General features: G+C 43.4%; 1 protein-coding gene and 1 long non-coding RNA gene across 3 annotated transcripts in view; both read right to left on the bottom strand.

Annotated features, from left to right (window-relative positions):
* Window positions 1-1,882: 1,882 nt before the first annotated feature.
* On the bottom strand, window positions 1,883-4,044 carry FANCD2OS (FANCD2 opposite strand). Its single transcript, XM_075919806.1, has one exon. It carries the CDS (start codon window positions 4,027-4,029, stop codon window positions 3,406-3,408), a length of 624 nt encoding a protein of 207 aa, XP_075775921.1. The 5' UTR covers window positions 4,030-4,044; the 3' UTR covers window positions 1,883-3,405.
* Window positions 4,045-13,818: 9,774 nt separating this feature from the next.
* The window catches only part of LOC112545972 (uncharacterized), a 79,184-nt gene continuing 73,627 nt past the window's right edge, over window positions 13,819-19,375 (bottom strand). For both annotated transcript variants that reach the window (XR_012901064.1, XR_003089559.2), the window contains one exon: window positions 13,819-14,001. This is a non-coding gene — a long non-coding RNA (uncharacterized LOC112545972). The remainder of the gene's footprint in view (window positions 14,002-19,375) is intronic.

The raw sequence follows: 19,375 nt of genomic DNA, 5'->3' as shown, positions 1-19,375 counted from the left end.
GCAGGGGTGGAGAGCCTTTTTTGGGTTGGGGTCCACTGACCCACAGAAAAGTCAGATGAGGGCCACACAAGTTAGAAGCAGAAAAAAACCCTCATTGTGGCCCCTGAGTGAGGGGAAAAACACTCCCACATTTCCCTTATGCACCAGAGCCTGGGGGGCAGCCTAGTAGCTTTTGTGCACTCCATCCCCAGCGGGGCAGCAGGGGGGGAAGGGTTGGAGCACCAGCATGGGCTCCTCAATGCTGGTCCCCTGAGCCTTGGGACCAGATCCAGGCATACTGAGGGCCTTATCCAGCCTGCAGGCCTGAAGTTCCTCACCCCTCATGTATGGTATAAAGGGGTAAACTTCAACAGACAGTTTAAAGTTGCCTCACAGTTTGTGGGTGTTATGCTGTGCCACAATTCCTGACGCTGCTGTACTTACAGAGATGGGAACCAGCTGCAGAGACAAGCTGAGAATACAGCCAGGCTAGATTACTGCAGCATGCCTAGTGAATGTATAAACTATCTTTTATTAGCTAAATAAATTATCCTAAAACCTGCCTCAGTTGTTGCTGAAATACTACTGAATGGATTTAATTAGTAGTGCAGGGGCAGGGTTAAGTACAGTGTATGTATTTTCCAGTGTGCTGAGACCATCTTTTCTCCAAAAGTCAGCTTAAGTAGGGGAGTCCACTTCAGAGCAAAAAAGGGCCCTATTTCTTCACAGTGTGGTCTTACAAACATTTATATACATAGAATTATAGAGTCATAGAAGATTAGGGTTGGAAGAGACCTCAGAAGGTTATCTAGCCCCACCTCCTGCTCAAAGCAGGACCAATCCCTACTAAATCATTCTAGCCAGGGCTTTGTGAAGCCTGGCTTAAAAAACCTCTAAGGATGGAGATTCCACCACCTCTCTAGGTAACCCATTCCAGTGCGTCACCACCCTCCTAGTGAAGCAGTTTTCCCTAATGTGCGATCTAGGCCACACACACTGCTTAACTTTACCTCTACCAGCTGTCCTTTATTTCAAGATTCTGTGTGCTTCTTATAACACTGCTTCCAGTGATAAAGTTCTATGTGTTTACATTTGCAGGATTGGAGATATGATGTGGCCCTAATACAAATTTAACATATTTTGTTTTAATACTGAATGTGGTTCCTCTGTTGGATACATGTTAGTGACTGCCCTTAGGCATATCTGGTTTAGGGACATACCAATGTTGTTGTACTAGAATAGATGGTATTAATGATTGCCAGCAAAGGCCTTTTTGATCTAGGGGCAATTCCTTGAAACAGATGGATGTGCTAGCCACCTTTCATTCAGGCTAAATGAAAGAGTAATTAAATGTTCTTTGTTTATTCTTAAATGAAATAATAAATGCCCCCCCACCTCAGGCACACGACTGCATGGCAAGGCCTGAGTAGAAGCTAAGCCATTACCCCATGTGTTTCTCTGGAGACTCTTTGCAGGCACAGGAGCTGTAGCTTTGCTCTGGTTACAGGTGTGTGTGTGTGAAAGGAACCAGAGAGTCAGTAGGTGACAATAATACCAGTCTGGGCATGCCACTGAGAGGGAACAGAAACAGAGCTCTTCAGGAGACAAAACTGCCTGGAAAACAAGCCTGGCTTTGTGAACAAGGTAATTGCCCACCAAATTCCACAGGAATAGGAATGGGGCCAAATGCTTCCTGTGAGGGGGGTCACTGTAACTTACTGAGCAGAAAATAAAAGCTGAGCTGCTGTGAATAATAAATTTTAGTTTATAACCTCAACATGTCTAATCCCCGAACAATGAGGAGTAATTCTGTTGCTAACTTGTGATGTGAAACAGTAACTGAACCCACTGCAAAGGCTTTTCTCGAGGAGTGTATGGGAAAGGTGAAATTATAAACATCATAAAATCTTAAGGATTTTTAATTTAATTTGATATCAAATAAAAGTTGTACATTTCATAAACTGCCTGCATTGGCTGGAAACAAGTCACTGTTACAGGTAAAGGTGTTTTTCTGGAGGGTTGTATCCAGTTATTGTAAACAAAATTATCAGGACTCTTCTTCAAATGTTAAGGCAAAGCTGTATTTCTTTGGAAATTACATCCATTAGCTGTAAGCAAGTCATATGGAGTTTGTCTTCCAGTTTTAAAGTATAACAATGTTTTTACCAGTTGCATCCATTTAGATGTAAACAAATAAGTTTGACTTTGAATATATTTAAGTCAAAATGCATTTGTAGTAAATTGTTTTTGGTTGGTCAGTAAGCACCTCTGTTCATTGGAAACATTTCAATGTGAAAGTGGTTTACTTTGAATGTTGCAAGGGAAAAGGTGCATTTCTTTGTAAGTCTCATCCATTAGCTTTAACCAATTCATGCAGATTTTACTTTCAACACTGTAATGCAAAATTGAATTTCTTGTAAGTTGATAAACTGTAAAGAAGCCACAACAATTTTCAATTCTGGAAGAAGCCACTAATTGACTCCTTAGTCTTGGCATCTTTTAACCTGATGTCAATGAATAAGGATCTTTCCTTTACATGTTATATGTCAAAACTGCATGTCTGCTCAGATGTTCCGGCTGGACTCTGAACTCCCTCATTCACAGAGTATAGGCTTTATTTTACTATGAATGTTGCAAGGCATAGGTCCAGCTGGTTGAAAACAATTTGAATATTACTCTTACATCTTGTAAGACAAATTTGCACATACACGTCCATTAACTGTAAAATATATGTAATTCATACAGTAAATCTGAATGTCTATGAAGTTGGAACGTTGTTTCAGTCTGTGAGGTCCTTTGTATACCAATTCTGAACAAAATGTATAGTATTCAATTTGAATATTAGAGAAAGTAAAGTTACACTTTTAGGCTTCATCGTCTAGAAACAAACAGTAAGCGTGTTGACTTTAAGTATTAGAAGGTAGGGTGCACTTATTGTAGAAAAAACGTGTGCAAATTAGTTGCCGGTATATTTAAAATTCCATTTTGTACTGCAACCCTTCAGTGCTTGTGGGTTGCGTGCCTAGCTGTAAACAAACTATTGTTGGCCATTGTATGGTGCAAGTGACGAACTGAGAGTTGCATCCGTTTCGAATTGACGGGACTCGTCTTCAACTTAGTTACACGCAATAGATGGTTGCAGGACATCAACTGAAACCGCGGCTGGTCTTGCAAAGAGGCTCCAACAAGTCAGGAGGGGGACTTGTGACGTGAACGAGGCCAATCAAGAGGCACTTATCCTCGCCGCTAGGGCAAGGGCGAGCGGCGCTGTGTCCCTGGGGGAGCAACAATCCAATCACAGCCAGGCCCTGCAGCCTCTCCGCGAACCAGCCGGCACCTTGGCTCAGCCGCGTGCGGTTGGGGAAACGCTTGCCGCCCGGCCGGAGCGGGGCAGGGTGCGGGTCGCTGCGGGCCCGGGGCGGCGGCTCAGCGGGAGTGCTGCAGGGCGAAGGCGCACTTCTTGTAGGCGGCGTAGAGCAGCAGGATGGCGCGCAGCATCTGCCGGCACATGGCCACGGCCATGCGGACCTGCGGCTCGCGGAGCCCGCGGGGCCAGCGCTGCCGGGGGCTGATCACTTGGCAGAAAGCCGAGCGCTCCGACACCCGGAACGAGCCGGTCCAGCGCGGGGGCTGCGCCGTCACCAGCCGCCCGAAGACCGAGTCCAGGCCGCTGAGCCGCACCGCCTGGGGCTTGCGCAGCGCCGCGCTCCGCCGTGGCTCCCCCGCCGGCAGGCCGGGCCCCTTGTCGCCCGGCTCCAGCACCAGGCTGAGCCCCTGGAAGCAGAGCTGCACTTCCAGGTCGGCGGCGGCGGCGGCGCTGCTGCTCTGCGCGCAGGAGCCGCGCGGCGCCCCGCGGAACGGGTGCTTGGTGCAGGGCCGGGGGGTGGCGCCCCGCAGCCACTGCAGGGACTCGTCCAGCGGCGACCAGGGCGCCCACAGCTGGTACCCGCCGGCCATGGCCGCCGCCGCCACCACCCCGCAGCGGCTGCCCGGGCTCCAGCGCTGCCCGCCCAGCTGCATCTTTCCTCCGCCGGGCGCCTGGCAACCCATTGTGACGCCGCGTTCGGCGTGGAACCCGCGCTCCAGTCCGCCCCTACCCGGAGCCCTGCTCCCTGTTGCATCCTCCCCACCCCAGCTCCTTCCTACACTGACTGCCCTGCAGTCCAGAGCGCCCTCTGCAGCCTCCCTTGCCCCTAGCTGCCACCCCCTGGGGCTCGGTTTGACTTCTGTCCGCTTTCAAACACCTGGCTGCTCTAGGTGCTGCTGTCGTACAGGAAGCATCCTCAACTGTAGGGCCTCTACTTACAGCTCAGCCCCTGAGGTCCGGAAGAATGGCTGTGGTCCTAGTTGTTCTGGCGGAGAGAGGGTGCTTTTGGTTTGGTTTGGTTTTAAGCCAGAAGAGCAGTTCAAATGACTGGCTGCTTTTGGCTGTAGCAAGGCCAGTGGGGCACAGGGCCAGGGAACCTGCTACGCTGGTGTGTGATGGTCAGACTGCATTCTTCAGGGCCTCAGGGCACTTCTTGGTGTGAAGGTGCCAGGTGGAGAATTTTGCCCAGTTATGTGGTAACCATTTCTTGACCACTGAGACCAAGAGGTTGTGTGAAAAATCCTGCATTCGTTCTGCACCTGTGTGTAATTACAGGAAACCCTGGCCATTCCCGGTGGTGAAATTTGTGAACAGTGGGGGCTGCGGCTCCTGGCCCCAGGGCTGGATTAAGGGGGGAGCTAGCTGGGCAGCTGCCTGGGGCGCCAACGTATGGGGGGCACCTGATGGCAGCTGTAAGATACCCATGAATACGCAGAATCATAACTAGCAATTCCATGAATCGCAAGGGTCTCCTGTACAGTATGTGTAGGTAGCAGCATCTTAGAGGTCTCCACCACTCACTCTATTTCAGTTACTATTTTCACAATAGTGACTTAAGAACTTACCTAGAAGTTCCTGACTGAACAGTATCACCATCTACTTCTGCATCTCAGTCTCTCTTCAACATATCATGTATATCGTGCTGCTAATTTAATATGGCCAAAATATAAGAACATAGGAACGGCCATACTGGGTCAGACCAAAGGTCCATCTAGCACAGTATCCTGTCTGCCGACGGGGGCCAATATCAGATGCCCCCCAGGGAGAGCTCACAACAGGTAATCCTCACATGATCCCTCCCCGTTCTCCCACTTCCAGAGGAAAATTTGCTTTACTCTCCCTCCCAAGTCATCTTTTCTCCACTTATCCTTTCATAGCAACCATCTGCCTTACTTACACAAGGGGTCAACTTTGATTTGTCACATCCAAACGTTCTCTAATTACCACAGCTTCTTCCTCTATGATATTTCTGATATCTATTCTCTTTCACTCCCTACTGCTAAAATTCATCATATCCTATCTTGATGCCTTAAAGGCACTTGCAAAATATTGAATCTCTACCAAAATTATTTTCCCCAAGAGTTTTAGCTAAGCAGGCATTCAAATTTTTATTCAGAGTCCTAAGGACATACGTCCACCCTGCACCCCTGGAAACAGCTTTCATTTCCTTTCTGCTTATGGTGTCATAACCCTACTAATACTGCAGTTATCTATTAAGACTTCCATGGTCGAAGAGGGAATTTCTAATCTAACAAAGCAGAGAAGTCAAGGTGAAATGAAGTAGAGCTGTCAAATGATTAAAACAATTATCATGAATCATTCTGCTTTGCTTTGGATTGTAGTTGAGGAGAACATCATCAGCATGGATGCATGTTCTCTGGAATGGTGGTGGAAACATGAAGGAGCATATGAATCTTTAGCACATCTGGCATGTAAATATCATGTCTACAAAAAGCCATGTGTATGCCAGTTCTCACTTTCAGGTGACACTAAATAAGAAACAGGAAGCATTATCTCCTGCAAATTGTAACAAAATATGATAGGCTGAAGGAGAAGTAGGACAAGAATGTACTTTTAGGCTCTAAAATTTTACATTGTTTTATTTTTGAGTGCAGTTATATAACAAAAGTTACATTTGTAAATTGCACTTCCACAAAATATTCAGAAGGGTAGCCGAGAGAGTCTATAACAGGAAAAACTTAAAAAACAACAAATAGTCTGGTAGCACTTTAAAGACTAACAAAACATGTAGATGGTATGAGTTTTTGTGGGCACGGCGCACTTCTTCAGATGACCGGCAAATGAACTTTAAAGTTCCACAAAATAGATATTTCCCCGAGTACTTTTATGAGGTGAATTGTAAAATACTATTTTTATCATTTTTACAATGCAACAATGTGTAATGAAAAATAGTGAACACTGTATACTTTGTATTCCGTGTTGTAATAGAAATCAGTCTATTTGAAAATGTTGAGAAACATTCAGTAATACTTAACTCATTTCCATTAATATTGTATGGTTTAGCAGTGCAATTAATTGTGATTAATTTTTGAGTTAATCATGTGAGTTAATTGCGATTAATCAGCAGCTCTATTTTAAAGTCTTTTATACAGAGGAAAGAGTATAAATCCAGGTTTTTTTCTTTACTGTTCATTAGGGATTTTTAAATGGGGTTTAATCAGCTAATTGATTAGTTGATGGAATTTCCATCAGCTAGTCGATAAGGGGGGAAACTGCAGAGTGCTGATTCCCAGCTTGTGCCCGGTCCCCCACTACGCCTCTGCCTCTCCTACCCCACTGCGGAGATGATGTTGGGAAGGAACTGGTTTTTAAGTCGACTCTCCCCAGCACTGGCTCCTGCTCTGTCTCCCCCTTGCTGCCTCTCTCTGATAGTCAACTAGTTGCTTACATCCCTATTGGTCATTGGATGTACCTAGTAGCATCTGTAGCCGTCAAATGTATCCATTATAAACAGTTTCAAGCCTTACCTATATACAGGAAAAGCACTGGGGTGGAAGGGTCTGTTTTTAGGAAGAAAAATTGTTTTATGGATTTATGTTATTTGAGAGGTAATGCAAATAGAGATTAAATTTGGTGTAACCATACATGCTTCTTTGGAGGAGGTAGCAAAAAAAAGCAAATAATAAGGAAGATGGGTGCTTTTTTAAAAACATGTCAGCCTTGGCTTTTCCCACTACTTCATTTTGCATCCCTATCAGTTGCTGTGACACTGAACCCCTGTATTTTGCCTCTTCAGTGTGTGTGTGTAACTGCACCGTTCATCCAGTTACCTCAATTTACCTTTGTGGGACACCCAATGACATCTCTGCATTAGGGATGTAAAATCCTGTTAAATTTATCTAAGCAGATAAACATTATGTTTAACCAGTTAACCGCTTAAATGAGGCTATGTCTAGAGTACATCCCTCTTTCGACAAAGACATGTAAATTAGACACTTCAAAATAGCAAATGAAGCCGGGATTTGAATTTCCCATGCTTCATTTGCATAATTGTGTCATGGCGTTCTTTTGAAAAACAGTATTTTGAAAGTGAAACCGCGGGCTAGACGCGGTTCTTTCAAAAATAAATGCCTTTTTCAAAAGATCCTGTAAACCTCAAGGTATAGAGCGCGGTTTCACTTTTGAAATAGCGTTTTTTGAAAGAACGCCATGACATGGTTATGCAAATGAAGCACAGGAAATTCAAATCCCGGCTTCATTTGCAATTTCAATGTGTCTAATTTACAACTCTCTGTTGAACGAGGGATGTAGTTTAGACATACCCTGAGAGTGGGAAGGGTGCTCCAGTCGGGCTGGTGGCAGATCCAGCCTGCTTGGAGCGGCCCCACCCATGGCGGCCTGCTTCAGCTCGGCCAAACCCACCACGCCACAGGTAGGTGGGGAGCAGCTCTAGACCAGCCTGGTTGGAGCACCCTTCATGGCGCAGGAGGCCCAACTGGGCTGGAGCAGCTCCTTGCCTGCATCAGGTGTGGGAGCTGCTTCAGTTGAGCCGGGCCGCTGGTTAACCAGTAACTGGTTAACCATTGACAACTCTACTCTACCCAGGGTTCTGTGTTTCTTGGATTTGAAGGATAGCTTGATATATATAAAAATCTTCACCGATGTTGGCCCTATCACTACAGTCTTTTCTTGGGCAAATTACCCTTTGACTCCATGGGCAGTTTTGCCTGACTAAGAATTGCTGGATCGGGCTGTTTTGTCATCTCACTAAGTTTTTGGAATGCTCTGATTGAAACAGGCTCTTCCACAGCTGGCATTCTCCTTTTCATCCATGTAGGGGTAACTGTAGGTAAATCATGGGAATTGTAGAGTATTGTGTCCTTTGAAAACACCAATTATGCAGATGGCTACATTCCATGTTTCTGTACAGATGGTGAAATGTTACAGTATTTGTTACAGAAGGCAACAAAAAAGGCAGCTGTGAACAACAAAACAGTTGAAAATAGCACAAACTCAGAAATAAGCCAGGATGTATGAAGAATGAATTCGCTATCACATGCTTATTATCTGTGTTTGTGCATTTGTCAGATAATATAGTGCCCAAGGAGGCTTAATTAGTGCTGTATGTGATGCATCTCCCTCTGAGCATGTGAATTGAATGTTAGATGCCTGTTTGGATGTGACTAGATGACCAGAGCGGTATCATGATACTGGGCAATCACAAAACTAGTGCCAGTCTGAGGCAGCACCTGAGCTCCCTGAGGCTATGTCTACACTGTGGCTTTCTTCAGCAAAAGTTTTTGCAAATGAAGACCGGCATGGAATATTGCCACACTTCATTTGCATAATTAATTAGCAGCCGCTTTTGCTCAAAAACCCCCTCTTGTGCAAGAGCCGTCTTCATTTGCATAAACTTTTGTGGAAGAAGGCTACAGTGTAGATGTAGCCTTAAGTGTAACTGGAAAATAAGCAGAAGATTCCCTGGAAACTTTTAATCTATTTTTCAGGTTTGTTTTGGTTCAGTGTTGGCTGGCTTGTTCACCACCATGAGAGAGAATTATTGCCAGCCTTTATGAAGATCGTGTAAACTGCTGCTGTTTGATGCACAAATGCTTGTAACTATCAGAGCATGTTAGGCTGTGTCAAAACACTTGTACCTTTGAAAATCTATTAAGTGCCACTTAGAAACAGAAAAGCACAAGAACATGTAAAGCACTCGTATATCTCTGTGCCACTGAGACTATGAGACACAAAATGGGTGAGAATAGCTTTTATTGGACTCAATGCTGTTGGTGAAGGTGAAAAACTTTTGAGCCACGCAGAGTTCTTTCTTTCTTCAACAGCAGTTGGTCCAATAAAAGATATCCCCTCACCCACTTTCTTTCTCATATCCTGGGATCAAAATAGCCACAACGCTGCAACAAATTGAGTGTGTAACTGATTTACATTCCATGCAGAGGTGAAAGTACAGTGATGTGCACAGGTGCACCACTCCAGCAAGAGCTGGCTGGGGTGTGCTGCTCATGGTACACTCTCCCAGCCTGGCTCCCGAGGCTCTGGTTTCAGGTTGGTGCTGGTTGCCTTGCACGTGCACCCAGATGTAAAAGGGGCTGACTGGAGGCATGTGGTAGGAGAGGCAGGCAGACTCACTCCTAGCCAGACTCTTGGTGCTTCTGTGCCTGGTCTGTCTGACTGGATGCTGGCCAGTGCACGTGGAGTCTCTGGCATGCACTGTTGCTGGTAACCCTGGGGAAGAAGCCAAGGAAAGGGCGTGGCAGGCCAGAGGATCTCCTGCACCACCACCGATTTCTTTGCAACAGTGCCCCTGCACAGCTGGTCTATAGCTCCTTTGTGGGAGTGCACTGAACAGAAATAGCAAGGCAGGGACCGGCCTACCAGCCAGGTAAAGATAACTTGCCAGTGACAGGGACTGTCCCAGATCCACCCCCCCACTTGCCCCTACAAGCTCCTCATCCCCTGCCTCAAGCCTCCCCCCACACTCATGGCCTCCTTACTCCTGCACCCTCCCTAGTTCTGACTCTGGCACCTCCACCCCCATGTCTCCAGCCCCCTGCCTGATTCCTGCACCCCCACCTCAACCCTCTGTCCTGAGTTCCCCCACTGCACCCCACACTTACATTTCTTATAGGTATAATGTATCACAGCCATCCCCGCCATGAACCCCACCCCCTGTGTGTCTGTGTGTGTCTGTGTGTGAGATAACACAGCGTCTGTAAGAAATGTTAAATTATTTTCACTCCTGGTGTGATATCAGAACAGAATAAAATTACTTGACAGCAACACTAGGATATTCTATCTTATGTATCTGGCCACTTTGAAAGAAAATACTGTAATTATGAGTAAAAGGCAGATTGTGATAGTAATACTTAATCAGAAGTGCGTGACTTATAATCAGCCAAGAATGCGTTAATATGGGCCTTCTTAATTTAGCATGAATACATTGACTTTAGATTAATTTCTCAGGGGAGAAATTATAGATGTGATACTCTTCAACATGTTCATTTTTCTGATATCCAACATAATATGAATACTTGTGAAGTATAAGCAGTGCACTTTTGTAATCCAGTTTAAAATGCAAAATACTTCAACTTTTACCTCAAGATCTGTAGGATATAATGACAATTAACAATGCTTTAATGTTTCATTTTGCCTATTTTCAGACACCTGTACACTCACTGCTTAGATGGGTCACCAAAATGTGTTCCATGTGCTCTATTTACTTAACTGCTTCCTGTTTCTCCATGTTAACTGCCCACACTCATGGCCTATTAACTTAAATCCAGTCTTTTAAACCCTTCCCACTTATATGACTCTGACTGCACCTCATCATAACCTGATGAGAAGCCTTCTTTCTTATCTATCTATCTATCTATCTATCTATCTATCTATCTATCTATCTATCTATCTATCTAGAAAAAAGTCCTTGTTTTGTTGCTGCTATATAGTCTTTTAATGCTTCCAGCATTTGTGAAATGTGAAACAAGGTGCAATCCAAAAGTGATCTTAAGAATCAAATGCATGGAGACAGGATAGATCAAGACACTGGCTATAAGTTATGAAACTTTTAATTTCTAGGCCATGCTTGCTTCTAGTTCTAAGTTTGTTGCTGTCACTATCACTAGTTTTATTTCATGTTTGTCATATCTGCATCAGGTTATTTTCCCCATTTCTCTCTCTTTTGTAATCAATCTTTAAGTAACGTTTTACCTTGTTTGCACCTAAACATCACCTCCTCTTTCTCTATTTCACCTACACTGAAGGGACAGGAGGGAGGAAAAAGGAGCTAACTCATAAGGTTGCCAGGTGTCCGGTATTCAAGCAGATAATCTGGTTTTTGGGCCCTCTGTCTGGTAAAAAAATTGAGAAAATACCAGACATATGCAGTGTCCAGTATTTTCTGGTTTTCCGGCTGGGCACCTGACGGAAGCCTAGCAGGGGTGGGAGAGTGACTGGGAGGCGGGGCACAATCGACGCTGGGAGCCTCTGGTTGCATCTGACATAGGAGTGACACCTTGGGGAGGAGGAGAAGCCCTGTCCGTGCTCCTGAGCGCTGTTCAAGCGCATTGTGGAGCCGTAGCCAGACTCACTTGTGCTTTGTCGGGACTGTGCGTGGGACAGGCCGGGATCTGCATATGCCCGAGTCAGTCCCGCTCCCTGCTGGCTGATTCTCTTCTCTCCTCCCTCCCCCCCCCCCGTTAGCCCCGCTCCCCCCAACCTCCTCCCAGCCAGCCCTGCTTCCTGCCGGCTGGTTCTCCTCCTCCCAATCTCCCTCGGCCAGCCCCGCTGCCCCTGACCCTGTCCTCCACCAGCCCTGCTTCCCGTCCCCCCCCTCCACCCAGCCAGTCCGGTTCCCCTCCCTCCCCCCCCCCCCCCGAATAAGTGTGTCCGGTATTTTTTCTGAAGCTACCTGGTAACCCTAGTAACTCGGCACTTAATAAAGTTACAGGTGATAGCTTAATAAAGTTACTCCTGATGGGGGAGGGGGAGCTGATCCTGTACTTAGTGGCCATAACTCAGTGGCCACCTTGAGTTGTGATTGCTGGTACCTGCCCCCAGGCAAGTAAATATGGTGGTGGTGGCCCACCAAAGGCTAACCCTGGTGAACTGCTGCCATGTTATTGGCCACCACTGGGCTGCTCTCACTCCGAACAAGAAGCTAAAAAGTCATTTTGAGGATATACCCGAGGACGACACACCACCAGACTATTCCCTGGAGCCAGTCTTCCTAGTTTTGTCAACAGCCTTTCTTTTTTCCTTCTGGTATGGTTGGCTATAACTTTAGACTATGAGTCCTCAGTACAGCAGCGCTCAGCTACAGTCTCCAATTCGCACAGCTACTGGTATGGAGGCTGAATTTCCTCCCACACATGTACACATTGATCAGCTCTGAGCCACTGTCCACCTACTAGTAAGAACTCCAGGGCTTGGTTTATCACAATCAGCAATGCCAATGTATTTTGCTTCCCATTTAATTCTATACAAGCAGTCATTTTATAGTGTTTCTGTATTTTTACTATTCTTTCTTAGGCACTTATTTCTTTCACTCAGTCCTTATTCAAAAGGCAAAATTTCTGATGACTTAAATGAGTTTTGTTTGATTAAAGTGTGACTAGAAACTGGGTGAGGTCTTCAGGCTTTGGCCCAGTGTAAATTTCATGTTCATGTGATTTATTGGATGTTTGCATGTCTGTTTATTTTCATAGATATCCACTTTATTTCATAGTTTTTCATGTCCTTTACTCTTTTCACTGCCTTTGTGTGGTGGGAACCCTTCCAAGACATACTTCTCAGATGTCAACAGATGTGTTCACTTTGTGCCTTGATGATGGTTGCCACGTCACAAAGATGAATTCAGACATGAAAGCCAAATGACTTTGTGGACATTAAAATGGCAGCTGCGGGCTTCTATGAATCCCAGTTCTGTTCCACATCATTAGGTTTTCTTGGATCTTATTTGTCTGACCAGAAGGGTTTTCAGATCTATTTGGTTAGTTCAAAAGCTGTGTTTGAGATTGTACTGCTCTCGTGTAGCTCTTTATAATTGTTTTGTTGATTCTGTTTACTTTGACGGGGATCAAGCTCTTATTGTTTCTTACACTTGATAACATGAAGGAGCCTTGTGCAATGTAATTAACTAGCTTTACTGTGGTTGTTAGCACTTTGCCAGCACACATAGTCCATTCATATTTGATTCTTAACATTCAGGCTTATATTTATATTGACATACTAATTGCTGCAATCTCTTATTAACTTAACATCTTGGCCTTGTAACCTAAAAAGCAAATGTATTTTCATAGCTATAAGCTACACTCTATTGTAAAAAATGTTTACTTTGGTGTTCTGTGTCATTATTTCACTCCTCAGTTGCTTACTCTTAAATTGTTCCAGTCTCTTTTATTATTTGACTTTGTTCATGCTTAAATAATTGCTTCTTAGCATTGCTGATTCTTGGATTCCACTAGGAGTAACCAATCTGTTTGTTCACTCCAGTTCCCTAATTGTCATACTGTCTGGAGGGGTTCATGACCATGCATGCCAACCTCCAGGCATATTGTCAATGAACAAGACAGACGCACATCCCCCCCCCAAATTGGTTGCATGTTCTATAATTAGATTTAATCAATTCAATAACAAGTGTGAACTCCTGGATCAGTATAACAGCCCTTACCATGGAGTCATAGACAGTCCCCTTGGGTCCAGTCTACTTTGCTACCCAGGCAAGCTGGCCTTAGTGCTGCATGATCACTTACACCACAAATCACAAAATATTCAGGCTGCTTCTTGGGTGCCATTTCAGATTTTGGTTGGGGGGAGCAACTTTAACCCTGATTCCAGGGGCTATTATAAGGTAAGCAAACTCTGTGGACCCTCCACTCTAGGCTGTGGAAAGTCCAAGTGCAGAATCTCAGTTGAAAACTGGAGGGTTGTTTTTTGTTTGTGCGCCAAATAAAGGACTATACATGCCCTTTGCTGTACAGGCAAGTGTTTATTTCAGGCTGGTGCTTGGATGCACAAAGAGAATTGGTAGCTTGCTGGGTCACCACTCTCCCTTACTGTTTTGACCAAGTGTGTTTTTCTAAACGTCACATAAAATTTCATGCAAAAAGGAGCATAACAATTTGCAAGTTGAATATGTCTTAATCCATTGGTGGAAAGCTGTCCTGTAAACTTGACTGCTAAGGGAAAAAAATACAACAATAAGTATCCTGGTATTAGACAATGAAACTGTGGGTTACCTCAGAGTCAAATAGAATTTATCTGTTTGTTTCTTTTAAAAAAAAATGGTGTGGAAGTTTGAATCAAATTATTATGAAAACTGCTTTCTGTCATTTTTAATGACCTAATCTCTTAACTGAAGGGAAAAATAATTGGGAATAAAGTAAAAAATGGTAGAGGCAGAATCTGTTATAGAAAAATGAAAAATCAGAATGAGAGGAGGGTCTCCCAGAAGGTTATACTACCCTAGTCCTGTACCTGTAGATACTGGTTAACTATAGAATATTAGCAGTGAAATTACAACCATCCCTGAACAAGGTTATAGTTACTCATGATGAAGCCTAATGGAATGCCTTAGAAATGTAGTAATTCCAGAGCAGTTTTATTGCAGATCACAGAATATTTATAGATCTAAACCCCAGCAGGTTTGATTAAAATCAGTACACGAGCATTTGGGTGCAATTCATGCCAAAGAGGCAAAATGTGGACCATTAGTGACACGTGCTATGGAAGAAAGACCTTCCAGTCTTGATTACAACAAAGCCACAGAACTAGTCTTAAAGCTAAATGATTTGCTAAATTTGTGGGTTTGGATTTAAATCTCAAAATTGTTTTTATTGAATCTGTTTCCAAGCCACAAAACTGATGTTTTTCTTTTCTGTTGATAATTGTGCTATTCAGTTTAATCCTAAAATTCCTGCTTGTCACTCTGGTAGTCCACTGCAAAAAACAAAAGTAGGAAATTTCTGATAGATGATGATGACCTTCATGTAAATTGTCAAAATCACCACTAAATTTGTATCTGGAGACCTGGCTTAGTGATACATTTTGGCAGTTTCTCAGACAAAATCTGGTCTTAATCTGTTTACCTAATGCTACCCCTTGGCTCTCTTCAACAACTGAAATATCAATTGGAGAATAAGTGCATCTTCTACGTGAGGATATACAGACTGTGGAATATAATATACAAAATGCCTGATAATTATCTTCTTAATTAACTTTGAAGAATCATACACTGTGGGACAAGTAAGAACAATCAGGATGATTAAGGTTTCATAATTAAATGATGTACTTGAAATGTCACCAATACATATTCCAGCAGTGTGTTTTAAGCAATTAGAAAAGTTCACATTCAGCTTGTTGAGGACTGTAAGAAGGCCAGATGTTTATATTTCAAAAAGCTACTCCATCATATGGCTTTAAAATGTATGTAACCTCAACTATACCAAATGTCCTGTAACACTATACGGCTGTGTCTAGACTGGCAAGTTTTTCCGCAAAATCATCTGATTTTGCAGAAAAACTTGCCATCTGTCTACACTGGCCGCTTGAATTTCCACAAGAACACTGACGATCTCATATAAGATCGTCAGTGTTCTTGCGGAAATACTGTGCTGCTCCCATTTGGGCAAAACCCCTCTTGTGCAAATCATTTGCGCAAAAGGGCCAGTGTAAACAGCACAGTACTGTTTTGTGCAAAAAAAGCCCCGATGGCTAAAATGGTGATCGGGGATTTTTTGCGCAAAACCGCATCTAGATTGGCCACGGACGCTTTTCCGCAAAAAGTGTTTTTGCAGAAAATCGTCTTGCCAATCTAGTCGCGATTTTCCGAAAATGCTTTTAACGGAAAACTTTTAAAAGCATTCCGGAAAATCATGCCAGTGTAGCCTACAAGTTTGCCATTTATTCTGCCACTTATGTTCCAGAAAAGCACAGGAGAGAGGGAAAGCAGAATGGTATTAATTACAGGTACTTGGAGCCATCCTGCAGAGGTATTGCTCTTGGGGCATGTCTACTCAGAAGGGCAAAAGTCTAATTAAGATACACAACTTCAGCTATGTCCATTGCATAGTTGAAGTTGAAATAGCTTAATTTAGCTTTTGGCGCTGTCTACTCAGCAGAAAGTCAAAGGAAGAACACTCTTCCTTCGACTTCCCTTTCTCTTTGTGAAATGCAGGTTATAGGAGTTAGAGTAAGAAGTCCTCTACCTTGTCATTATTTTGGAATAACGGTTTGCTGTCTAGACATATTCTTTATTTCAAAATAACATTTGTTATTCCTAAATAACGCTGCTGTTTAGACATACCCTTAGTGTATTAAGCTTAGTTGGCATATTTTATTTTACTTAGTAACTTACCTTAATTTGTCTGTCATCATTTGCAACCACTTAGATCCTAGATGTATACTTAATAACATCTTTTGTTTATTATCAAATACAGTGTAAATAATTATTACTGAGGGTGAGTTGGGGAACAACAGCAGTACATCTCTTTTTTTCATTGATGAAGGGAGCAAATTTACAAGCTTTCCATGTGTAAATCGTTTATACAGCGTAAAATGGATTTATTTGGGGTTGTGGTCCCATTACAGCTGTGCTCCTAGATGCTGTCAAGTACCTGCAGCTGAGCCCTCCCAGAGCTGAGCTGTTATCAGTGTCTGTGTTATCCTGCTGGGGGGCTGTTTCGTCAACTCTGTACCTTGTCTGGGAGAGACCAGTGTATCTGGCTCAGTGGAACAGTGTGGTAGAGTGCCCCAGAGGGCAGATAGGCAGGTCCAGTAGTATGATCAGCCCATTAAGTGACAGTCTCAAGGAGATCTCTGTGACCCAACCCATCACATCAAGCACTGCCATACATCCGTAACAGGTTAGGATTCCTCTTAAAATCAGGAATAAGGGATCTTCTGGAAAAGGCTTTATTTTCCGAAAGATCCCGTATAAACTGGCGCTTTTCTCCGGCAAAGCCCCGAGCCGGAAAAAAGTGGCAGCCATGTTCATGCAAATGCCGCGGGGGATATATAAATCCCCCGCGGCATTTGCAATTCCGACTGGTCTCATTAGCATCCCTTTTCCGGAAAAGGGTGCCAATGTAGACACAGCCAGCCAGAATCCATTTGATTCACCTGGGTGTTAGTATTATTAAAATAGATCTTAGAATTATAAGACTTAGTTTAGTGTTTAGACTTTATTGAATGATTTTTATCTCTGCAAATCACATCTGTAGCCCATATTATAAGGTAATATTTGAGTGTTCCCATTGTAAGCCTCAGTGACTTTGTAAATCAACAGACGAGAGAGACATTGACTAGTGTGAAACACAGGTCTCCAAAAGAAGGTGTTCTGTTCTGCCTGACAAGGAAAGTCCATCAACACTAGAAGGACACAAATGAAACATGAAAGAAGGCAAGAGTTAGGCCAGATCTACACTAGAAACTTAGATCAGTGTAACTGTGTCACTTCATAGTCATAGTATGCTGGGATATATTTGTCTGATTTTTGTAAGCAAATAGTTTTTAAATGAGATGAAATTTGGGGCTACTCAAGACAAATCAGACCCCTGAAAGGAGTACAGTCATCTGAAAAGGTGTAAGGAACCATGTATCAGAAAGATAAGCTCATCGAGGTGCCAAGATGGATCAGAGCACCTAAAGGCTGTGTCCAGATTTGAGGGTTTTTTCGAAAAAAGTAGCCTTTTTTCGAAAAAACTTCACCTGCGTCTAGACTACAGCCGCGTTCTTTCGAAATTAAATCGAAAGAACACGGCTTTTCTTTCGATGGCGGAAAACCTCATTTCACGAGGAAGAACGTCTTTTTTCGAAAGTGCTCTTTCGAAAAAAGGCATTCTTGAATGCAAACAGGGCTTTTTAGAAAGAGAGCATCCAGACTGCCCGGGTGCTCTCTTTCGAAAAAGCGGCTTGCTTTTTCGAAAGTACTGCTTGCAGTCTAGATGCTCTTTTTCGAAAGAGGCTTGCAGTCTAGACGTAGCCAAAGGGACTCCAGGGTAAGTCTGAGGAATATACGCTTGATTTGTTGGTGAAATCTGATTATAGAATTGATAATCATTTTGGGGGTTGTGCCCTGGAATTTAACAATCCCTCCCCCCCCCCCAAGGTTGGTACCCATGATAGTTGACAGGGCTCTGTTATAAGAACCCCTGTTAGTCTTTGTCATCCCTATCACATCAATATACCCTTTCTTTTGAAAAGGCTTACTGTACCCTATCACACATGCTGTTAGTTCAAGCATGTGATACTGAAGATAGTTGGATCGGAAACAATATGTGGCAATTTAAGTGGCTTTTTCTCACCTTTTTACATCTTCTTTCTCTGAAAAGAGCAATCAGATTCCTTGCTCCCCAACCCCAAATAGATGCTGCTGAGCACCAGCATTCATGGGACAAAACTAAAGGCAGAGCATTGATCAAGGGGAAAAAACATCACTTGAAAATTATTCCATCTGCTAGGAGTACAACAGATAGACTAGTGTCAAAACAACTTCTTAATATTGAGTCCTGTTGCCTATTACCCTGGAATACTGAGAAAAACAAATTAGTCATATTGGAGGGAAGAAAAGACCCAGTTGGAGTGTTCTTAATTAATTCAGATGGTGTCTTGTCCATCTACATAGCACTAAATAGAAACATACTGTGTATTTTAATTTCCTATTTCCCACCCCACAGATTATAAATGCAGCACTTCTCTTCAATCACTTCCCATAAATGTCAATTCTCTCTCTCTCTCTCTCTCTCTCTCTCTATATATATATTTATTTATTTAGCTTCTGAAAGTGCTTCATTTTTAGTCATACAGGCTTCTTCTCTGCCTCTTTATCCCCCTTTCTTGATGCTGAAGCTGTCTGGAGAAAAACACTATTAATTGGTTTGTTTGTTTTGTACCCTCCCACTCCTACATAGACTATATAGAGGTATTTAGTTTGGTAAATTGGATCCTGACTTAAAAGGCTGCTTTGCCTACATGTGGTTTTACGGGAGGAGAGATTACTTCTTGTCACAGCTGTTATGCTATCAAATTAACAAAATATTTCATGTAGGTCGGCAGGCCTGAATGAAGGAGCTTCCATAGCCTTCCTAGGCCATCTCTATCCACTATGCTACTGTTCTGACAGTAACATGGCGTAGTGGGAAAATGATACAAAACAAAATGTTTGGGGGCCTTCACTGGCAATCTTGATGGAAGAATTCAGTTCTCTTTGTTTCTTGATCAGGAGTTTAAAACAAAAGTCCCGGGCGTTGTGAAAACAGTTTTGTTTTTATTATAACCCACCTAAAAGTGGGTCTGGAAATGTAGCTAGCCTGCATTGGTGTGTACCATAGATGTTACTATCATGCAGTGACACTGTACTAATGTTAAGATGTGAAGGAATGGGGTATAATCTTGATATGCCTGTTTACGTAGTGTATAATAATCCTATCCTAACAACATGTTTAAAACACCATAAAACTGAATTTCTGGTTAAGAGACACTGTTGCAAACTGGATTCATCAGAGCTGCACACAGGAAGCCATTTGCTTGGCATAGCAACAAGCTTCTATT

Source organism: Pelodiscus sinensis, chromosome 2 (assembly GCF_049634645.1).
Source record: "Pelodiscus sinensis isolate JC-2024 chromosome 2, ASM4963464v1, whole genome shotgun sequence".
Classification (NCBI taxonomy): domain Eukaryota; kingdom Metazoa; phylum Chordata; order Testudines; family Trionychidae; genus Pelodiscus; species Pelodiscus sinensis.
The sequence above is the reverse complement of the archived record's forward strand: the minus strand, read 5'-3'. Positions and strand labels throughout refer to the sequence as shown.

Bases quoted from the DNA above. Each gene is read 5' to 3' on its own strand.
- FANCD2OS (XM_075919806.1), bottom strand. From the start codon at position 4,029: ATGGGTTGCCAGGCGCCCGGCGGAGGAAAGATGCAGCTGGGCGGGCAG.